The sequence below is a fragment of the Harmonia axyridis genome, chromosome 2 (assembly GCF_914767665.1).
Source record: "Harmonia axyridis chromosome 2, icHarAxyr1.1, whole genome shotgun sequence".
Classification (NCBI taxonomy): domain Eukaryota; kingdom Metazoa; phylum Arthropoda; class Insecta; order Coleoptera; family Coccinellidae; genus Harmonia; species Harmonia axyridis.
The window spans coordinates 33,041,544-33,066,410 of NC_059502.1; the positions used below are offsets into that span (position 1 = coordinate 33,041,544).

Consider the following 24,867-nt stretch of genomic DNA (forward strand, 5'->3'; position numbering starts at 1 on the left):
CGATAGACAAGAAGATATAAGGCTTTGTCTCATTTCTTCGTTAAATAGAGAGCCCATTTTCGAGGAAACTATAAATTCTAGAGAAGGCCACTTATGGAAGAGAGCTAAAAAAGAAGAAATTAATTCCATGATACAGAATAAGGTTTGGATATTGGTAGATAAAGAGTATTTTCAAATATCTGTAAAACAGGGCCATATTATGGACTCGAAATGGTATTTAAGAGAAAATTAGAGGAAAATGGTCTTATACGATACAAGGTAAGAATAGTCATACGAGGCTTTAAGGTCAAAAATATTTATGACCGTAAAGAGACATATGGACCAGTATCTAGACTTTCTGTAATTAGAGCTACACTTGCAATAATTAATGAGTATGATTTACATGCTTGTCAATCAGATGTAAAACCTGATTTTTTAAATGGCACTATAGAGGAGATCTATATGGAGATTCTGGATGGAGTAGACATCGACAATGAGATCAAACGATCTTATGTATATAAACTCCGGAAAGCCCTCTACTACTCTTCTCTTCTACTATAGGTAAGTCCAAAGAGATGTAATAAGAGATTAACTGAAGAGATCAAGAAACTTGGTTCAGAGAATGATCTACATGAACCTTGTTTATATACTTGGAGGAGAAATGGTAAAGTAGTACTACTAGTCATATATGTAGATGATATATTGCTAGCTAGTAACTAAAAACTTTATAGTTATAAAAATAGAGAGAAACCGAGAAGAGAGTTTTTATAAATCGATCAATCAAATTATAGCATTAATATATTAGAGAGATTAAATATGAATGACTGCAATGCCCAAAATACTCCTATGGTAACCAGACAGGTTGAAAATAGGATTAAGAGAAATCAATCAGAGAATCTACAGGATGACTCAGATAAACTAGAGATGAAAAGAGTCCCTTATAGAGAAGCGATTGGTAGCTTAATGTATCCATCAAATTTTAGACATTACGTTTGCTGTTAACTATTTAGTGAGAAAACAAATAAAGCCCATCGGAGCTAATTGGAAAGGTGTGAAGAGAATCTTCAGATATTTGAAAGGTATTGTGAATTTAAGCCTTAAATTCACTGCTCAAACTGTCTTAGAGGCATTTACCGATGCAACCTTTAGAGACCATACAGACTCTTCATCAACTGAAAGGTATGTTTTTAGATTGTTTGAAGATGTAATAGCTTGGAGAAGCCATAATCAAACCTATGTCACATTGTCCACAATTTTTGTTTTTCAGATTATTTTTAGAGAGTTCTGTTTATAGATTAGACCTAGAGTGGATAATGCTGGTTGTAGTTCGATGAAGGGAGGTAGTGTTAGAATATTACTTCATCTGAACAAATTACGAGAGAGACAACTAACATTATATCCTTCCCTACACTTGAAGTATTACTTCATGTCGTCACGGCGGCGCTACGAGTCTGCGCGTGACGAGGCCATCGAGGACTATCGAGCGAAAGAACAAGATCGATCTTCAGTGATCTTAGTTTTAGACATCTGAGATCTAACCTATAAGTTCTGTCTATTCGATATCGAGCTTGCTCGGAGAGAAATATTCTAGAGAGAGAATAAACGATTAAAACAGTATCTGTGTATTAGTGAATCCTCTGCTAAAACCTATAAATCCAACAAGATATTTTGAATTTTTATTATGAATTAATTCTTTTTGGATACGAGAAAAAAATCATGATATTAACGTACAGGGTGATCCAATATTCACGAAAATAGACGAAATTCGACTAGTCCGGATCTGGTTTATTCGATTTCACAAGTATTGCAAGAAGGCGATAGTTAAAGGTGACAAAATTCAAACTCCAAAATTTTAAATTAATCCGTCGATTTTAAAGAATTATTGAACTGTTAAATTTCACTCATAGAATGAACATCACCCTGAATATCCCAAACGAAGGCACTCAGGCGATTGAAACCTCTTGATACAAGTCCTCCTTGATGTCCTTAATTCATGGCATCCGTTTGTCGCATTCTTCCCGGGACACCCTGTATATCGCCCATAATGATTGCGAGATACTCCTGAAACGTAAATCGTTTTGCACAACTTTGCAGCTAGGGTGAATGGAACGATGTCAGGGAACTTTTCCAGTTCCGAAAATCGACGAACAATATCGGCTTGACATTCACCAGATAGACTGATGTCAGATGGAAGATGATTTGTCGAGGGCAGGGGCGATATTTCATGATTGGTCTCGAGAACATGAGAAGTAGTATCCATTGAATGAATGATTTGAATATTCGAATATTCAGTGAATAGTTGTGTATTCACTGAATAGTTGAGTAATCAATGACTACTTTTCTATTCATGAATAATCAGTGAATAGTCGAGTATTCACTGAATAGTGGAATAATCAATGACTACTTTTCTATTCATGAATAATCAGTGAATAGTTGAATATTCACTGATTATACAGTGAAAGGTTTTCTATTCAGGGAGTAGTTGGATATTTATGAATCATTTGTGAAGTTACGACTGAAAGTTTGAGTGATAACTATTCAGAAATGATTAAAACAATGGCCTAGCTGTTGAGACACGTTAATTTAAATAAAAAAAATAAAACAGGGTTTTGTGATTTACTATGGACATCGTTTTATTAATATTAAAATTACTGGAAATTACATATATTGAAATTGATAGATACAATTGAATTGATATTATTCATTTAATAGTAGAAACGATCCGAAGAAAAATTAATAGAATTGGGATTTCATCAATGAAAAAATAAAAAACTGGAATTTAAGATTCTAAAATATGAATTTAGCAATAAAAAGTTCTAATAATAATAATATAAGATTCTACATTCGAAATCTAATGCCGTCTTTTTAATCGATTGCAGAGTTTTGCTTTCCTATTCCGTATGCATTGCCATTCCTAGACATTACTCTATTTCAGTGGTCAAATATTGCTTGATTCTGAATTGCGAACCGACGAATCTTTCTATTCTTTCAAATCTGAGGTTTTAAAATGTACACACATCAACTGGAGTAACATCCTTCTCTAACAAGACTGAATCAGTAAATAAAGTTTTTTGAAAATTTCGTATAATTGAACACGAAGTGTATTCTTGAAGAATTTAATGTTCTCAAAATCCGCTTGATTATTCTTTTTGTACCTGTAGACCTGTTTTGGGTCCATGTAGATTGTATTGTCCCAGCAAAGGTTTTACTGCGTCTATTTAAGGATCTATTGTATTTTGTACGTTGTCATGTAATAAAAATTATTTCTGCATTTACCAAACGACAATTTGATTATAAAAATATGACAATTTTTTCGGTAAAACGTAAAACCAGAGTACTACTGAACTATCATTGTAGCGGTAGCGCTGCCTTTTGCAAAATTCAATGACATTTCACTGAGCCTGACTTTAATTTATTTTTTTTTTGACGAACGTCCAATTACGTTACTGTGGAAATGATCGCAATATGGTGAGAGACGAAACACCAAAACGATTATACCATATCGGCGTCGTCGTCAAGAGTATATTCACTCATCAAAACGCTCGTATTTTATTGGTTCATTAAAACATGCGTTTAATCACTGAATAATATAATAATAATAATAATAATATATTTATTGATCCCTTAAGACATACAAAATGCATAGGATAAGTCAATTGGAAAAAAAGAAAAATGAAATTTCTGAAACTAATTCTACAAACAAAAAACTTAATTAAGCTGTGACAACACACTTGTCATCCAGATACTCCTTAACACTATAATAACATTTGTTATGTAAAATACATTTGATAGTTTTTGTAAATTTTATTTTATTGAGCAACTTAACAGTATTAGGCAGATGATTGAATAATGTTATGGCCTGATATACTGGGGAAGTTTCATATTTGGCTGTTGTATGTGATGGAATGTACAAAGTAGCATTATTTCTGGTAGAGTAACCATGAAAACTGGATAATGTTACCATTAAGTGTTCATGTTCCTTGATATAGGTTAAACATCTATAAATATATAGAGAAGGTAGCGTTAAAATCTTATGTTGACGAAAGAAAGGTCTACAGGATTCACGTGGGTGTAGGTGGAAAATCAGACGCATAATTCTCTTTTGAATAACAAACACCCTTTTAGCATCGACAGAGTTACCCCACAACAGAATATTATAGTTCATATGACTATATACCAAGCTATAGTAAACAGATATAACCGACTGGAATGGTAATGAATTATTTATCCTACTAATCGCATAGAAGGAACTACACAATTTTTTGCAAACAGCATCCACATGGAAATTCCACCTTAAAGAACTGTCCAGATGAATACCTAGAAACTTTATAGTCTCTTTCGATACAACATCTTGGTCGAGGCATCGAATAACTAATCGATTATTATTAATATTTCTGATACTGAAATAAATGCATTCGGTTTTGTTTGCATTGAGAATGAGCGCATTTGAACGACACCAATTTACAAAATTGAGAATCAATGTATTGCAAAGCTTAGACAGTTCCTCAAGACTCCGAGCCGAGATCAACACTGACTTATCATCAGCAAATATAATCATTAATTCGGATATAATGTGTTCAGGTAAGTCATTAATGAACAAAAGAAATAACAACGGACCAAGGACCGAGCCCTGAGGCACTCCCAAATCGACACTAAATTTTTCTGACCAACATTTATCAACTCTAACAGTCATCCACCGATCGGTTATGTAGCTTAAAATCCACTGGAGAAAAACACCGCGAAAACCAATGTTATATAGCTTGCTCTCGATGAATTTCCAAGGAAGAACATCGAAAGCACGCGAGAGATCAAAGAAGAGACCTGCTACATGAAGGCCTCTATCGAGGCTCTTGTACACGTAATCAGTAAAGGAGAATGCTGCAGTCTCTGTGGATCTACCCTCTCTAAAGCCATGCTGGCAGTCGCTTATCACCCCAAAACGGTTTAGAAATGAGATCATACGACCATACACGATTTTTTCAAATACCTTAGAGAACACACTTAAGAGTGAAATGGGTCGATAATTGGCTATATTGCTGGGATCGTTTTTCTTCAAAACAGGTATAACCGAAGCAATTTTTAATATAGAAGGAAACTTGCCTGTGTTGACAGATAAGTTTATAAGATCAGCCAAAGGTTTGGCAACAACATCAATCATCGCCTTCAATATGCCAACAGATACCTGGTCAATTCCTGTACTTTTCTTGTTTTTTAAAGTCTTCACAATTTGAATTATCTCTTCTCTCAGGACTGGATAAAAGAAAAAAGTGTTCATCAAAATATTGAGTGAATATTCATTGAGTAATCATTGATTAATCATTGAATAATCACTGAAACGTCATTGAATAATCAATGAATACTCGTTGAATATTCAACGAATAGTTGAATATTCATGACTACTCATGAATAATCAAGCATGAATATTTGTTTGAATGAATTATCCGAATAATCGAATAAATTTAAGAATGAATATTCGAATACAAAAAGGCCAAAAAGTCCCAGCCCTAGTTTGGAGGGTCGACGATGACGAGCGAATGATCCGAATAGGACCCAACCTAATGTGGTGGAATAGGCTCCAAGGAGCTCACATGTTGGATCTTGAATTTCGGCTAGTATCAACGTGGGGATGGAATACCTCTGATATCGTTTTGAACTGAGCAGTCACGTGGGGTTCCCTCTTAATCATGTGAAATTCGATTTGCTCGACAAGGCTCTCTTGGCGGCCTTGACACTGGTGGAGATCTTGTAATCGCTAACATAGCAATAAAAATGGAACAAAACTTAAATATTCAATTTTTATCGTAAAGTAAATAATAAAGTGGAAAAAAAATTGTTTCCTCATAGAATATTCTAGAAACATTTTTAAATAACTTAAAAAAATTGAAACTTATAACATTCTTTTTCGCGATTGATTATTGGAAAACTGGCATATTTTTGAGTCACAACCTAGTTTCTATCTTTCTAGAAATATAAAAGTGATAGTGCGTCGAGGTTCTCTTGGCTAATATTGGACCTTAGATACGTTTTTTTCGGAAGCCGATAAGATTTTGCTCATCTGAGGCATTTGAAATAGGTAGGTATAGTAAAATAAGAAAGAGCTAAAATATTTGTAAAAGTTGCTTTGCCCTACTGGGCGACCTCAAATTTTTAAATGATATCCCTATCTTCGGGGAGACTTTCAATCTAGCTAAGAGGTATTTTCACAGTTTGGAATCACGTGGTCGAGGAAACAGTGAGTTATTTCTTACGTATAAAGATTTTATACATGATTATATTTCATTAGTTCATGCGAGATACATGCATATTTTTTTCTAAAATAAAAATATGCATGTATTTCGCATGAACTAATGAAAATTCCGATCAATGTTTCCTACCTCAAAACGCAGTGGTGAGGTAGGAAATATTGATCGGAATTTTTTTTCTAAAATAAAAATATGCATGTATCTCGCATGAACTAATGTTAATGGATTTAAAATAAGAGTGGTTTTTGATAGCTCAATGAAAACGTGGATCTTGATTTCGCTTAATGACATCATGTTGAAGGGTCATCAGATTATTCAGATTCAACTTGATTTGACATTTCCTGTCGTTTCAGGACCTTCATTTACGTATTCACAATAGATATACCTAGCATGGTCAAAAAAAAAACCCTACAGGAGATCTCAAATGTATTTAGCTTACTACTGTCATATACTCAGTGTACCTACTAATTCAATTCAAGTCAACTTAAAACCAAATCTGCTTTTTATAGTTGATTCATTTTCTTTTTCCAGGATTTCTAAATTCGTGTCAGAGCAATGTTTCTTTTCTTCTTCAAATTCAGTTTTCAATGCTTTTTTTCAATTATGTATATACAGATTTCCTCAAGATGAATTCCCATACCAACATTTCAAATCATATGATGATTTTGTAGTAGAAATATAAACAATTGAAAATTTTCATATTGAAATGAATATTTTTTTTATACAATAAATATAGATTACGAGTTCATAATGATTAGATCTTTAGTTAGTACTACAATAACAATTAATAATAGGTATATAGTGTATCTAGTGCGAAAAAAGGAACATTTCTTACGAGTCTGCATCCTCACGAATATAAGAAATGTGGTTTTCGCACGTGTTTTGCACTATACTTTCTCGACAATAGAAATGAAAATGCTCATGTCGAATTAATTTCTTCCAACAAAATGGCCTCTGTTGACAGTATAATATTTATTGCGATTTTTCAAATGCCCATTTGCTAGTCTTATAACATGCAACATCATTGTGAACAGTCAAAACTGTACCGAATTATTGTGATGAACAGCTTTTAACTGTCCAATATGATTATGTTAAGGCGATATTTAATAGCAATCGTATACAAAATTATTTATTCCATGATTTATTTATTTGTATGATGAGTTTATGGTGAATTATAATCTCTGGGCAGATTGTAATGTTTATATTATCATAATTGAATTCAACGAAATTATTTTTGTATACGTACTTTTTAACTAGAGTGACCTCTAGTGATAAGAACTCAATTTCGAGAGATTTTTTCGGATGGATCTAATTAATTCCTTTGATTCGATTTATTTGGGGATATCCTACTGGTTGGAGTTCAAGTGTCAAAGAATGTTAAAATTTATATCATCTTCATGTTTTATACTACCAGAAAATCCTTTTTTTCTCCAGTCATGCTCGAACTTCAACTTTTTCCCTACTTACAAGATATCTATACAAGATCTCTATTTTGTTTGAGGAGTAAAAACTCCAAGAAATAAAATTATCTTATTTTGCAAAGTTGTTATTCATCTTTCTATAATTTCTTATGCACTCAGTTGGATTGATCATAAAAATCCAACTGATAAAGAATTCAAATGTCACTGAATATTGATGTATCATTATCCACTTTTATACTAGAAGAAAAATCTATATTTCCAAGCCATTCTCAAAATTTACCCTTTTTCATTCTTACAAGATCTCTATTTTGTTTGAGGAGTATAAAATTCTCGAAATAAAGATAGCTGTTTTTTTTTAATTGTTATCTCATTATAAATATGAAGAGGATTTCTCAGGAAACAGTTTCTATATTGTAGTTATCGTAAAAAAGAATGGCTTCAAGAAAGTTAGTACATCTTTTTCTTTTAACGATACTATTTTCTCCAATTAAAGGTGTCAAACTTAATTACCTTATTTGGCAACCTGGAGATAGAATAATATGCAAATTGAATGGTGTGGCAGGTTTTCTTGGTTTCAACCATTATATGATAGGAAGTGATAAACCAAACTATGTGATAACTGTTCAAAAAGTTGGAGGTATGTTGATGATATTATTGGTGCAACTCATGTCATTTTCTGTATGAATTATTTAATATATTAAATTCGCATAATAGATGCTATAGATGACTGACTTCTTATCTTTGGAAAATTTATTCTTCATATATTGGAATGAAGCACACAAAGAAAATCACTGATATTTTGTTGCCTTAACAGTAATTCAAATTTTAATATATCCATATAGACACAATCCCGAATATGAGAGTCGTTATAAGGCAGTAATAGTTATTTATTATACAAGGGAAAAAAGTATTAGATTTTAGCTCGAGGTTATGTGTCTCCCGACGCGAAGCGGAGGGAGACAAAAAACCGAGAGCTAAAATCTAATATTTTTCCCGTGTATAATACACTATTTTTTTCTGTGACAGGAAAAACGATAATTTAATAGTGAAAGAACATATTATTACAATATATTAAAGTCAGAGTGTTATCGATATGAATTTTGAATTTTTAAACTAGTAAGCTGCAAATAGACCTGCGTTGCTAAGGGAAACTTCAAAGTAATCAAATATCTGTCAATTTAATTTTGTGATTTATTTCAAAAATTACGAACTCTGTAATAATTGTTTAGTGGTTATTTTGTTGAATAATATAAAGTTGAAAAATGTCTGATTTCGAGTTTTCTATAACTCCACTGGAGCTGGCGCAACCAGGTGGACTAATCCATTAGGAAACGGATGCGTGACACCATTCCGTTTCCAAAGTGGTTTACACACCCCATACACTTATGCCCTCTGCGTACATTCGTATACAGCCTGTTTGTTTCCAATATAAATTCTTTATCAAGGTAATGCCCTCGTAGGCTAGGCCCTGGTTCTGAAGTTATTGTATCAGTATTGAATGTATTATGCGGTCGAAAGCCTTTTCATAAAACAAATATACAAGTCTTTCCTCAGGTCTCTATATTTTTCAAGTATCAGCCCAAACAATGCTTCCCTAGTGTTTCGTCTCCAAAGAACACCTACCCGGTGAACAAAGACGTCTAATATGGAGAATGGTAAATGAATATGATTCCAAAGGAGGCTTCAAATGACTATTGTCTCGTAAAATATATTCATAAAACTGACAACGTCAAAATTGTAATTTCTTCGAAATATTGACAACGTCAAAAAAATTATGTTTCATAGATATCTTAGATACAGAGTTTCTCCAACATACTCCCACCTTGAGTTACAAAACATCAGAGGAGTAACTCAATTCCAAATCACCCTGTATACTTCGATGGCGGTTTGACAATTCTCCCGTATCTTGTGACCACAGGTTTTTTCTCATGTGCGGGTTTGTCATCTTTTTCATTTTTCTGTTCTTCTGGTTCTCTGTCCCTTTTCGTTCCTTTCTCTTCTTCCATTTTTTCTTGTCCTATTTTGTTTAGAGCATGGAAATCTATTTCGTTATCCCGACTATTGATTTCTAGGGGATAAATTCTTTGCACTGGTCTCAATAATGACCCCGTAGCTGTTTTCAAGCGAACTACTCGAATTTTACCATCTCGCCCTGGAATCATTTCTTCTATTCGAGCCAGTGGCCAATCCAAGCCAAGTGGACCGGCAAGATCTACACCTGCGACTTCGAATACATTTGCATCTCTCACTCTATCTCTTGGCAAAGGTATCGGTGAAACTTCGGATGATTTTCCATTGTATCGTCTGCATACAACACATTTTGTAACGATTGATCTAAGTGTTTTTCTTCCTTTGAGTATCCAAAATCTTTCTCTCAGCAGGCCCTGTACACCAACATGGGAAGCTTTCACATGTTGTTCATGAGCAATTTTATCGACTACTGGATGCTTGCTGGGTAAAACAGCTGGGAAACGGAAATCTCGCGAATCTTCTCGGGCAGAAATTTTCGTTGAAAGTCGTATTATTCCATCATTATCAATAAAAGCACATAAAGTTTTCAGTTTGGGATCATTCAGTCCCTCAAATGCCTCTTCTTGAATAAACTTTATGATGCAGTTTTCGGACGAAATCAGCTCTGCCAGTGACAATGGATCTCTTTTCTTTTCATTTCGGTTAAGAGAGTTGAAAATGAATCTTCGTATCCAACTCAATATCCTCACGATTTTTTCGAATCCTGAAAAACGCTCGTAAAACCATGAAGAACATTGGTTTGAAAATAACATTGAAGAAGTCACACACTTTCTTTTTTCTGTATTGATAACATTTTCTTCGACAGAATAATTTTGAGAAGGCCATTGTTCAGGGGATTTTTTTAGCCATTCCGGACCCTCCCACCATCTCGACTCAACTAATTGCTTAGGAGAACATCCACGAGAAGGTACATTTGACTGTTTTGGAGCAGGTACAAATTTCGTAGTTGTTTCATCAGTCTTTGTACACATGATATCAACATGTCTTCCATTACAGATTGAACACACCGAATTTACTCTGCATTTTCTTGCAATGTGGCCATATTTAAGACATAGATAGCAGCACCCCCGTTCAATCAATTTCTTCTTACGATCAGCTAGTGTCCAATTTCTGGCATCTGAACAATCTCCACTGCAATGACTTCCGTTGCAAAAGTGGCATTTCTTCTGGAATTTATTATTCATCAGTCCAGATGCTGTTGGAAGAGCATTTTTTACAGGAGGACAATCCACAATCTTTTTTGTTTTAGATTGCATGTCGAAACCAGCAACCGCCAAAGTAATGCGTTCTTCATTTTCAACTTCCTTTCTAAGAAAGATCATCAGGTTATCCAAACGTATTTTCAAAGTGGATTCAACATCATAATGACTACTCCTTTGCCATACCCTTATCAAATCTTCGGGGAGGCAAGATTCCACCAGTGGGTACAACATTGCTGCGCATGTATCTGATGTCACATCTAGAGTTTCCAATGATCGCAACTGGGATTCTAGCTTATCATAGAGAAAACTAAGCTTATTTCTATTCCCAATACTAGTCAGTACCAATTTTAACAGCTCTCGAACATAAACTTCAACAAGAAGATCTTTTCGGCCAAATCGACTCTCAAGGCTTTCAATAACTTTGGGATAATTGTCTCCGCTAGGTGGATAACTCTCAACCAATTGACGAGCACGAGAGTTCGGAATCATAGCTTGTAAAAGATATTGAAACTTGTCTTCAACGGGAAGATCTTCATCATTGTGAATTCGCTTAAACTGACTCCAGAATGGAAGCCAGTCTCTGATATCACCTCCAAATTTCTTGAATTCTATAGTAGGTAGCTTCAGTTTACGCTTCGTGTGGGTGGAACATACGTTACTTGTTTCATCGGAATGATTCGGTGAATGACTCTCAATAATCAACTTAAGTTCATGATATTTTTTCAAAAAATTATCTGCTGCTTCAATTTCGGATAGCAAAGCACTTTCTTCGCTGCTTTCTGACTCTAGGATATGATCTAGCAATTGTCTGCCCAAATCAGCAATCAACTCAATTTTCTGGTCCAATATTCGAACATTTCCTCGAATTTCAATTAAATTAATATTCTTCTCACCAAGCATTGTGATCACCGCATCATAAATTCGAGTAAATGATACTCTCTGAGCCTCAAGCATCTTCTTCACCTTCTCCATAATCTGAAGTCGTCCTGTCACGGTCGCCAAATTGTTTCGTCTCCAAAGAACACCTACCCGGTGAACAAAGACGTCTAATATGGAGAATGGTAAATGAATATGATTCCAAAGGAGGCTTCAAATGACTATTGTCTCGTAAAATATATTCATAAAACTGACAACGTCAAAATTGTAATTTCTTCGAAATATTGACAACGTCAAAAAAATTATGTTTCATAGATATCTTAGATACAGAGTTTCTCCAACACCTAGTCCCATTGTGAATCCAAATTGTTGGGGACTTACTTATATTTTGCTCGCATTTCAGGTAGATACGTCGATGTTTTATTTTCAACATCACTTTCAAAGTATAGATCATTAGGCTGATCAATCTGAAATTGGAGCTTTTTCTCGCTGTATTTCTCTTTGGAATTGGTATGAACACTGACTTGGGTTAGAGAAATTACTTCGACAATTTTAAGCGTAAAAACGGTACAAGTCCAATTGTTTTCAACATGGTGGAAACTCTACTAATAATATGAACACAGAGCATGCATGGCTCTGATGAATTTGTGAGGGATAGCGACTACACAAGGCCCTTTTCATTCAACAGGTTTTTATAGTCTCTTTTATTTTATTGTCCGACTGAATACATTTGACTTTCTTTCCCTTTTGTTTCTCGGCCATATTCAAACATTCTCTGAAAATTTCAATAACTTAACTTTTCGAAGAAATAAATCATACCTCGCATCATCTCGAGTGATCGTCGATGAATTCCTCAAAGTATTTTGTTCTGCCATTCGATAGCACTCGGTGTCCGTGAAGTAAGCACCCACTTTTTCGAAAATGAAGAATTTTCTTCTGCATTCGTTAGTAACTCGTTAGTAACTATGGGTAACACAAAAATTTTCGTTTGTACCTCAAGGATACTGGTAGAAAAATATTGTATTCCGCTGGAGTGCAAACTTCACGCTTTTTTTCGATTTTTTCGATTTTTGTCAAAAAAAAACTTACAGTTTAAGAGTACATCGTTTATACCTGTTTGTAACAAAAAATTTTTGTTTGTAACCTGACCTACAATGAAAAAATATCATTCCTAAAATGAGAAGTTAGCACCCACGTTTTCGAAAATGAATATTTTTCTCTTGCTTCCGATAGTACTTCTTTAAAACTATTTCTAACACAAAAAATTCGTTTGTAAACTAAACTATAATAGAAGCACCCAATTTTTCAAAAATTTCATATTTTTTTATTCCAATTGTACTTCTTTAGAAACTCTTTGTAACACAAAAGTTTCGTTTGTAATCTAAACTATGATATGAGATATGAGATTATTACAAATCACTTACCAGGAACAGTCTAGGAGACTACGTTATCATCTGCCGCAGAAATGATGGAGCGCTAGAGTTGTACAATGATATGAGCAAAAAATTTCAGATAGTATCAAAAACAATGATGTTTGACGTCTACCTACTATTGTATAGTATTTGAATATAATATTTTAACAAAATATTATTTTGAGAATAAATTTTGATTAAACCATGTGGGAGTTTCAATTCAAAAGTTTTTTTATAATCAACAGCAACTATTGGGTAAATGATATCTACCACAAACCAAAATTCAATTGATTCAGTGAAAGACTCACCAGGTATAAAAATATTCGTCTATTTAACTCTTCCGTCTACCTGTCAATTCTTCCACTGACCAATGAAATTACTGTTTAAAATAATATATTAATTGAATAGTAAGTTATATTGTGTCGAAAATAATGAACTGATTTTGTGAGTATTAATTAAACAGGAAATATGTATATGTACATTCTATACATACATAAAGTTACTAACGAATGCAAAAAAAATCTTCATTTTCGAAAAAGTGGGTGATAACTTCGCATTTAAGGAAGGATATTCTTTCATTATAGATTAGGTTACAAACAAAAATGTTTGTGTTACAAACAGTTACTAACGATGTACTTTCAATCTAATTTTTTTTTGAGAAAAATCGAAAAAAGGCGTGAAGTTGGCTCCCCAGCGGAATGCGGTAGTTTTCTACCTGAATCCTTGAGTACAAACGAAAAATTTTGTGTTACAAATAGTTACTAACGAGTTACTAACGAATGCAAAAAAAATTCTTCATTTTCGAAAAAGTGGGTGCTAACTTCACGAACACTAGCACACGCATAGGACCACAAAAATCTGCATGCGAATTAAATCTTATAGCTCCGTTATAAATAATCTAGTTCTCTAGATGCCCAACACGCCTGCTAAGGACTAGTTTCACAAACATTAGCGGCCTCAAGCGATAGCACGCTGGTACTAAAAGATTTCGCGGGAATTTCAAATGGGATGCTTGCTTTTGTAAATGAGAGTCAAAGCCAGTTCAAAAGTTGAGTGTGTGATAACACACAGCGATTTCTATTCAACTTGGGTTTTGAAGTTTCACCAGAAACATACGCCCATTCATTGTTTTTTACCAACAGTGCCTCCATATGCTCTTCCATGTGTCAGAGTTTTCCTTACTGAGAGATTCGATTTCAGAAAATGAAAAATACATTTCTGACTAGTAACAACACGCAATTCATTGTAAATATCTTGGTTTTTTTGGGGCGCAAACATCTATATACATATACCAAACATCTACCTATATTTTGTTACTGATATTAGTAACAAATATACAGGGTGGCCATTTGAAAACGAAACAGACGAGATTACAGACGAAATAAAGTTTTTCGATAGAAATGCTCGGACAGGTCGATTTCTGTTTCGAGGGGGACAACTTAAGATGTAGGTTACGGACGCATAGCGCTTCAACCCTTGCTGCTACAACCCCCACCCCCAATTTCTGAATAGGGAAGATGGGGTGAGTGATACCTCAATTTAAAGGTATTTTTATACTGATTTCAGCACAGTAATTGTTTTTTCATTTTATGCATTATTTCTCGAAATATTCATGCGTTAGTTAGTTAGGAAGGAAGCCACAGTCATGGTTGTTTTGAAGCTCAAAATGTCGATGACTACAAGTGCCATGAAAACACCACTTCATTTTCAAATACTTAGTTAAGAATATTTCGAGAACTAATGCATAAAATGAAAAAACAATTACTGTGCTGAAATCAGTATAAAAATACCTTTCAAATGAGGTATCACTCACCCCATCTTCCCTATTCAAAATTTGGGGGTGAGGGTTGTAGTAGCAAGGGTTGAAGCGCTATGCGTCCGTAACCTACATCTTAAGTTGTCCCCCTCGAAACAGAAATCGACCTGTCCGAGCATTTCTATCGAAAACTTTATTTCGTCTGTAATCTCGTCTGTTTCGTTTTCAAATGGCCACCCTGTATAGGAGAATGAACGTTGACAATCAATTATAACTGACACTATACAACTGTCATCTATATTGTCCACAGTAGTCGTGTCAGGCACACTGAGAATAATCTTCAGCTCTAAAAATTTCAACTCGGTCAGAACTCTTGTGATTGAAAAGCCAGATTTTTGTTTTTAGACATTCTTCTTTAATTGTCTATGATTCTAATCAGCTTGAAATTTTGTACGGAGCTGTAAATTCTTATTTCATATCAACACCCGAAATCTCAAACTAGTCGGTTTTGTGATCAAGGAAATATGGTGTGATTTTGACCATATTTTTCTTCAATTTTTCTTGTTCTGGTTACACTATCAACGTGAACTGTCGCACTAGGCACCTTTCTCCGACCAAATTCAAGTGTTCATCTCGATCGAATTCGCAGTTTTGAATTTTATAATAATAATAATAATAAGGTTTATTAATCTCAATATGTAACACAAACATGAAATTTCTATTCACAGGGCTCCTAGTCGGATTTTATCCATTAACGATCTTTCCAGGTATTTGAGATTTGAACCTATCCTGAAAATTTCAACTTTTTATTTTTATCCGTTCGAAAGTTACGCTGGACGTACAAACAGAATCGAATTTTAAGAAGACTTCATCATCAGTGAACCGAAATTTATCGTTTCAAACCTTGTTATTACAGTTGATTTTCATCCGGACAAAATGTAAAATTTTCTTTCTCAGATATTTTTTTGAATTTTTCAATTTCAGAATATTGTTTCCTTTCTTTCGAAATTGTTTCATCCAAAAAACTATTCACCACACATTTCCAAAATGCTGTGTCAACTTGTAGGATATGGAAAAAAATCGTTATTCTCAGCAAGTGGTACCATTGCGGACATACATCAAGCATATCTTACCTCTGGCATGAACAGAAAAAAATGCAAGAACTTGGGAAAAGGACTGCTATCTAGAGAAAGGACGATACAACTTGCTCGAAGAATGGTAGGAATAATTTTCAGATATAATCTTCTCCGTTGTAATTGTCAACATTTTACAAATTATTGGACCAATGGCTCTTCTGGAAAATGGTATAGAAATCAATCACTCCGTCCTTCAGCCGACTATTGTCCAGTATGATATGGGAATTGTATCAGGTGAGATAAAAAAAATGAGCATTAATTGATCTGGAACTATAGTTGTTAACTTGATAACATCCTATGATAATTAAGTAGAATGAATTTATGACATATTCTTGAAATAAAAGCCTTTGGACTGAGTTATTTATTAAATTATTTATTGAAAATGGGAATACAAATAACTGTTCCAACACATAAACAACATTCACAAATTAAAAGCAAAACAATCATACAAATGAAACACAAATTCAAATTATAATAATTTCAAATCAAGCGAAATCAAAGAAATGTTTTTTAATTAGGTATAATACATAATAAAAAACACTCATAAAACAACATTCTGTGGCAAGAAGAAGAAGCAGTGTACAAAAGGTGTTGCTAAACTGTGAGCTGAACGTCGCCAAATATCTACAAATTGGCGAAATATGGAAAACTTTCATTCAAACGACGGAAAGGTATAGCAAAAATTTTTTTTTAACTTAATCTTCTCTCGGAACAATAACTACAGAATTGGGAAGCCCAAAAAGACGCTGTTCAGAAATGTATATAATGTATATATAATATATATGACATATAATGTATATAATGTCATTCATTTTTCTTTTTGCGGTTTTCCAAACTAAACATGTTAAATCTAGATTGAGCTTCTGTGTAATTATGATCTTTTATGAGGAAATTATTTCGGTATAACAGGTATTGAAGAAATTTGTGTTGCACTCTTTCAAATCGTTTTTTATGACATTCATAATGACAGTTCCAAATTGAAGAAGTCCTTTAAGGTAAGTAAGCTCTAATTAGTACTGCATAGTTTACCATGACGAATATTGAATCGAAGTATTTTATTTGAAGATGAAATAATATTATGAATATGTTAAATGAAATTTAACGTCCAAAATCGCTCCCAAATCATAGTATACAATATTGGTATATTTATTCGATACGATTTTCAAAATTAGTTATCACTACTTCCATCACCCCTATTCAAAATCAAGGGGTTGTACTCATTTCTGTTAGGGGGTAGAAGTTCTCTTACGTAGTCAGCACCTTGTCGTGGTGGGAGGGCTTGTAGTAACTGCTTGCTGTAAAGTGGACAGTGGAATTAAGACTGACCAAAAAATGTGGCGTTGGTAATCCCAGCCTGCTACATTCCTCATGTTCTCCCAAAAATCACACCCCTAAGAGCATTCCCTTATATCTACTCTTTCAAACGATTGGTTCTAGCAGGACGAGCAACACGAGAAGGGAAGTTGAGCAGCCAGCTAGCCGGCCAGCAGGTTCCACCAGAGAGGCGCAGAACCGACCAGACAGAGGCCATAAAGGTAGGTGGAAAACAGTGACACGTCTAGCAGAACGAGACACAAGAGGACGAGAAGGAAGCGAGAAGATGCCAACATTTGGCTGTGAATACGTGGCAGAATAGAGGTTACTTATGTTTCTGCGGGAGCCAGTTTAGGATCATAAGTGTAATTCTCGGTACACTATTCGAGGAGTACCTATGACCTTAATGACCTTGAATCTTAGGAAACGAGGATAACGAAAAAGTATGTTAGTACTCTTCTCAAACCCCACTGCTCACAGTCAAAACTTTTAAAAAAATCCCATCCTTATAACTTCCCTGCATAAACTGAGGCTGATCTTATGCTGTGAGGACTTAGGGTTTGAGCTAGTTGTGCAAGTTCGCAAAGGTCGTAAGACCAGGGTCAAGAGGCGTCTCCTCGTGGAAGATTAAGTTCGAAGGAAGGAGGCTTGCCGACCAAGTCCCAGCGGGGAACTACCTCAGGCTTGAGTTCAGTAATCAGAGCTATGGGGGAAACCACGGAACTTCTTCTTCTTTTTCTTCCTCATTCTTAAGACCATGTCTTGTCATCTTCTGTTCATCCAGCCTCCTGCGATGTGGACGTCCAACTCTCATACCATCTCTTAGGTGGTCGGCCGGGAGGGCGCTTTGAGTTTGGCTTTTCGTTCTTTGCCCACTTAGCCCATCGATCGTTGCTCATTCTTGCCACGTGATCTCTCCAGTTCCTGCGTCTTGACAGTACAAACCGATATCCTGCACTTTCAGTTCTTCCCGTATAACACTGCTTCTTATTTGGTCCCGCAGTGTTACTCCCTTTATTGTCCTTATGATTTTCATCTCCGTACTTCTCATCATAGACTTGGTTTTAGATGTTTCAGCACGGGTTTCTGCTGCGTATGTTAATATTGGCCTCACAGCCATTTTGTATATAGGGACTTTACTTTCTGCTGTCATATGGTTGTTCTTCCATATTATTTCTCTTTTCATCCAGATATTCGGGATGCTTTATTCGTCTGAGTCCGCACTTCTTGATACAAGTTCTTGCAGCTTGATATTTCTACTCCTAAGTATGAACAGTGCATCCCATTTTGGGTGAGACAGCCAGGTTTATCGCTTGTTATTTAAGATCGAGCCTTGCGGTTTTCACGTTCCTGTCCTATTTTTTCGTGAAACTCAAGTTGGTCTAATCAGATTTTGCATAACTGTTTCCCTTCAAGAGATACAGGGAGATTTTGGAAATTAATACTTTTCGGACCCCTCCTTTATCTCCGAAGTTATTAGAAATAATGCTGAGGTAAAAACTAAGTCTGAATCAGAATTCTGCGTAGAATCCAGTGGCGTACTCAATTTTTTTTTCGGGGTATGGTTTTGAAGATTCAACACAAACCTATATTTTTTTTAATGGAACACCCTAGTATTACTTCGTTGAATTCGTTATTTTTTTCCCTTCAAAATGATGTATAATACTATGTAAGTAGGATGTTCAGAAATGTTTAAAAAAAACACTAAAACATCAAATAATGATGATTTTTTGTAAATGGGCCATGAATTTTCTATGTTTCAATAAGAGGATTATTACTTTCGATTTTAAAAAGTAGTAGGTCATTGACGATACAAACACTCTTGTTGTTATTATTGCTACTATGCATTTGGGAGCATTGTTTTATTAAGTAGGCATTGGAGGGAAAAAAACCAATCTGATCTAGCTGTCATCGCTATGAATTATTGTTATTATTATTGATTCTTCTTTTATATAGGAAATCCATTGCCCATTAACAAAAAATCATCATTATTTGATGTTTAAGTGTTTTTTTAATATTTCTGAACATCCTACCTACATAGTATCATACATCATTTTAAAGGGAAAAAAATAACGAATTCAAGGAAGTAATGATATACATGGTGTTCCATCAAAAAAAATATAGGTTTGTGTTGAATCTTCAAAACCATACCCCGAAAAAAAATATTGAGTACGCCACTGGATTCTACGCAGAATTCTGATTCAGACGTAGTTTTTACCTAAGCATTATTTCTAATAACTTCGGAGATAAAGGAAGGGTCCGAAAAGTATCAATTTCCAAAATCACCCTGTATCTCTTGAACGGAAACAGTTATGCAAAATCTGATTAGACCAACTTGAGTTTCACGAAAAAGTAGGACAGGGACGTGAAAACCGCAAGGCTCTATCTTAAATAACAAGCGAGAAACCTGGCTGTCTCACCCAAAAATGGGATGCACTGTACAGGGTGGGCAAATTTCGATGTTTTAGCACTACAACTTTTAAACCAGAGGTGATAGACAAAATCTGATACCCACTTCTCGATCTCTTTTTCTGAGAAACTATCAAGGGTAGTATTCATTTTTGGCCACCTTCTTTTGTTTTCGAGTTATAAGCGAAAATTGGAAAAATGGCGATATCGAAAAACATTCATATCTCCGTTGATATTGATGATAGAGCTCTGAAATGAAAACATTATACAGGCACTTTTTTACGTAAAATCCAGTGGCGTACTCGTCTTTTCAAAAGGGTTTTTAATTACGAAGCTATGACCCAAAGTTATGTTTTTTTAAATGGGAACACTATATTTTTGTGACATTTTCTGAAAGCTTAATTTTTCCTGATTTCAAAAATATATAACATCGTATAGTTTGTATCAATATAAATAATGGAAAATGGTCAAAAACTTTTCTCACCTAAGTGTCTCAATATTTCTATGGTTTCAAATGTTGATGAGCACAGAAAAATTTAGCATTGTATCATTGCCACAGTCTCCTTCTATTAGTTTCTTCATTTCTATGCTCTTTACTCAATTTCTGACAGAATAATGGACTGCTATCATAGAGATTCGAGCTTTGACTGTCAAATCATCAATTTATATCATTTGAAATCAAATCAGCGCTACGAGTATCATTGTTTAGAAATACTTGTATATTTTTCTATTTCAAAATGAATTATGGAAATAACAAAAAGTTCAATATGCTCGAATGTTACATTAGGTGCAGTTATAATGAGGATGCAGCTTCACAAGACTATTTGAATAGTTTTCCAGAAAGAAGTCAACCGCACAAGTCAATATTTGAACGACTCAAAAACAATTTGATCGAACATGGAAGTTTCACAAAAAAAAGACCAAAGAAGTATAATATACATGACGAAAAAATAGTGTATTAAGTGTAATCGGTACTGTATCCGCAAACCCTAATATTTCGAGTCGTCAAATAGAAAAAGAAACTGGTATAGCTAGAAAGCGAGCTCTGGATATTTTAAAAAAAAATAAATTTCGACCCTATACCTATAGGAAACAACCTTCTCCACGGCTTAGGGATCCTGCCTGCCGATTAGAATATTGCCATTGGTATTTAGAAAAACTAGAAGAAGACCCGTCGTTTTTTGAAAAAATTATATGGTCGGATGAAGTGCACATAAGTAGCGCTGGGATATTCAACAGGCACAATGAACATTACTGGTCAGACATTAATTCGCACATTACTTTAGATGTTCCTCAGCAGGGTAGATTTGGATTTAATGTTTGGTGTGCTATTTTAAAAAATCGTGTGTTGACCTATTGCATTTACGATGGAAATTTAAATGGTCAACACTATAAAGAAATAATTGATCAGCACATTGTTGATGGATATTTGGACAATTTACCTCTTATCGAAAGAGGAAATTTTTTTTTTCAACAAGATGGTGCCCCACCTCACAACAATAGAAATATAGGTGAAATATTAACAAACAACTTCGGAAATAAATGGATAGGAAACAAAGGGCCCATAAGATGGCCGGCTCGTTCACCTGATTTGTCACCATTAGATTTTTTTTTCTGGGGACATATTAAGGACAAACTTTATAAAAATAGATACGAAAACATGGATGAACTAAAAGAGAATTTCCTAGTTTGCTTGAACACAGTTTCGAATATTCATCTATTTAATTCGGTGCGAAGTATCGAGAAGAGGTGTCGACTGTGCATTGCTGCGGATGGTCAACGATTTGAACATCTTCTCTAAAAATTTTATACTCGTTCAAAGTTATTTCTGCTCAATTGTTATCACTATTAGGTTAAATATTATTTCTTGTTTGTTTCTTTCCTAATTAAATTGTTGATTTTAATCATATATGCGTTTATATCATATGCTATTTGAAATTGATTGTGCGTATTCATTCTAGAGACCTATAGAAATAATTTATCAATGCATTCATCTCATTACAACTATCTCGATTGAAACAGTCGATGATGTGGATCTTTTCATTATTTCCGAAACCATTTTGGAATGAAAAATTTATAAATTTTGTCGAAATTAGTAAAAATCATAGAAATAATCAGATTGACGGAAGGATACTGCTCTTGTTATAAGAAGCTATATTTTCCTGTGCTCATCAACATTTGAAACCATAGAAATATTGAGACTCTTAGGTGAGAAAAGTTTTTGACCATTTTCCATTATTTATATTGATACAAACTATACTATGTTATATATTTTTGAAATCAGGAAAAATTAAGCTTTCAGAAAATGTCACAAAAATATAGTGTTCCCATTAAAAAAAACATAACTTTGGGTCATAGCTTCGTAATTAAAAACCCTTTTGAAAAGACGAGTACGCCACTGGATTCTACGTAAAAAAGTGCCTGTATAATGTTTTCATTTCAGAGCTCTATCATCAATATCAACGGAGATATGAATGTTTTTCGATATCGCCATTTTTCCAATTTTCGCTTATAACTCGAAAACAAAAGAAGGTGGCCAAAAATGAATACTACTTTTGTTAGTTTCTCAGAAAAAGAGATCGAGAAGTGGGTATCAGATTTTGTCTATCACCTCTGGTTTTAAAGTTGTAGTGCTAAAACATCGAAATTTGCCCACCCTGTACATTGCATAGTTTGTTTCATGGGTTTGTCATTGACGGCCAATTTGCATCGGATAGGTTTCCGAGAGATGACCATCGATTCCGTTTTCTCCAATGAAATGATCATATTGAATTCATCGGCTGTTGTTTGGAATCGATATAGCAGACGTTGTAGATTATCTTCGTTTTCAGCCATCAAAACAGCATTATCCGCATAGCATAAGATCTTTAATGCTCTTGGCCCCATTCTATATCCTCTACTGGTTTGGTTGACACTAGTTATAATTTCATTCATGATCAAGTTGAATAGGATTGGGCTTAGGCTATCACCCTGGCGAATTCCTGTCAGTATGGGTATGTCTTCGGTTAAGCCGTGTTGAGTTTTGACCCTTCTTTTGTTGTTCTTGTTGAGTTTTTTGATAACTTTTATGTGTTTAGGGTCTATTTTTCCGTTCTTCAGAATTTTCAAGACATCTACTAGGCGCACTCGATCGAATGCTTTTGTAAGGTCCACAAAGCATAGGTATAATGGTTTATCAAATTCCAATGATTTCTCAATTGTTTGTCTTAAAATGAATATTGTATCAACTGTTGATCTATTGTGCCTGAATCCTTGCTGTTCTTCTCCGATATACATTTTTTCGGTTATTCTTGTTGATAGGATCTTTGTCAAGATTGCATACGCTGTTCAGTAAGGTTATTGATCAATAATTTGCGGGATCATTCTTATTCTTAACCACGGAACGAGGGCTAGCTTATTGACGGGTAGTTGCTTCACGCTTTTTAGGATATCTGTTGAATGGCTCTACCACCGAAAACGAATTGCTTCTGTCAAATCCCAAACTCCTAGGACAGGACACACAAAGACGGACCTTTCCGCCGTAGAGTACCAAACCCTTGGTGACCCGGCCTCACTGAGGCTGAACGCGTAAAAGGAAAGTTGGCGTCTTTGGAACTTTTCTCTACGGGTTCGGCGGAGGTGTAATGGAGGTTTTTAGTGAGTATGCCCTTCAGGACAGCCTCACACTACCCAAAAGGTGCCAACAGGTGTTTTACATTTGTCGAGATTTGTTGGGTGTCCATAGGTGAATTTCCCTCCATTAAAAAAAAGGCAAGGTTGGGGTAACAGGGATGTCCTTTAAAAGACTATTTCTATAGACAAATGCATAATTAAAATTCATATTCATCTGTGTGAAAGAAACTCCATACACCTCAATAAGTAAGAGTTCAAATACACTTCCTGAAGAATGGAAGGGCATCAGGGCCTAGGGACATATATGGAGAACTCATTAAATACGGAAGTGAAAAGTTGTGTATACATTCAACTAAATTGTTCCAAATTTGCATTAACAGACAACAAATACCCGAAGAGTGGAAAACAAGTTCCCCAACCACCATCTACAAAAAAGGAGATAAACATGAATGCGATTACTATCGAGGCTTCACAGTCACCAACACTTTGAGTAGGGTATACGGCAAGGTAATAAAGTCGAGATAAAATTGGGAATACCAAAACATGGAAGCTGAAGAACAAGCTGGGTTTCGAATTGGGAGATCAACCGTGGATCACTTTTTTAAGCAAGTAATAGAAAAGAAAATAACCTACGATCAAGAACTACATCTCTTATTTGTCAACCTGAAAAAGGCTTATGACAAAAGCTCCTGCACTTCCGATTATACAAGAAGAGAAAAAAATGTTTTCAAAAATAGTAATTTACGTAACAAGTCCGGAAAATAGGGTTTTTTTGGACGAATAGACAAAATTCCAGGACGAGCGTAAGCGAGTCCTGGAAGTCTGTGAGTCCAAAAAAACCATTTTCGGGCGTGTTGCGTACAATATTTTTTCGGCAACCATGTAAAATAACACTATCGCTGCTGCTTTCCATATTTTATTGCGATTGCGATCAAAAAACATGCAAATTTTTGACAACTAATTTCATATGAACTGTCAGCCGTTATCTCGGTTGCTATGGATTCTATGATTCTTTTCCGGCCTAGTCCGGGAAGTACGTACTTTCCGGACTAGGCCGGGAAATGCTACTTTGTCAGAGAAAAAGCGTCCGGGAAGTGAGCACTTCCCGGACGGTTGCCGAAAAAAACTTTTTTTACATTTTTTGTCTTAGATATTATCAAGATTTCCATTCTCAATTACCCCTTCCTGAAATTATTGCGTTAGTTCTTATAGTTTTTAAAATATTAAGAAAAAAATGAAAAAAAGAGAGAATTTCCATAGCCACCATTACGTGAATTATTTTTTTCGGCAACCGTCCGGGAAGTGCTCACTTTCCGGACGCTTTTTCTCTGAGAAAGTAGCATTTCCCGGCCTAGTCCGGAAAGTACGTACTTCCCGGACTAGGCCGGAAAAGAATCATAGAATCCATAGCAACAGAGATAACGGCTGACAGTTCATATGAAATTAGTTGTCAAAAATTTGCATGTTTTTTTATCGC

At 34.8% G+C, this 24,867-nt stretch overlaps 1 protein-coding gene across 1 annotated transcript; it reads left to right on the forward strand.

Moving 5' to 3' along the window:
- Window positions 1–8,041: 8,041 nt before the first annotated feature.
- LOC123674236 lies at window positions 8,042–16,415 on the forward strand. Its single transcript, XM_045609172.1, has 2 exons — window positions 8,042–8,279; window positions 15,986–16,415. Exons 1-2 carry the CDS (start codon window positions 8,075–8,077, stop codon window positions 16,270–16,272), a joined length of 492 nt encoding a protein of 163 aa, XP_045465128.1. The 5' UTR covers window positions 8,042–8,074; the 3' UTR covers window positions 16,273–16,415.
- Window positions 16,416–24,867: the final 8,452 nt, after the last annotated feature.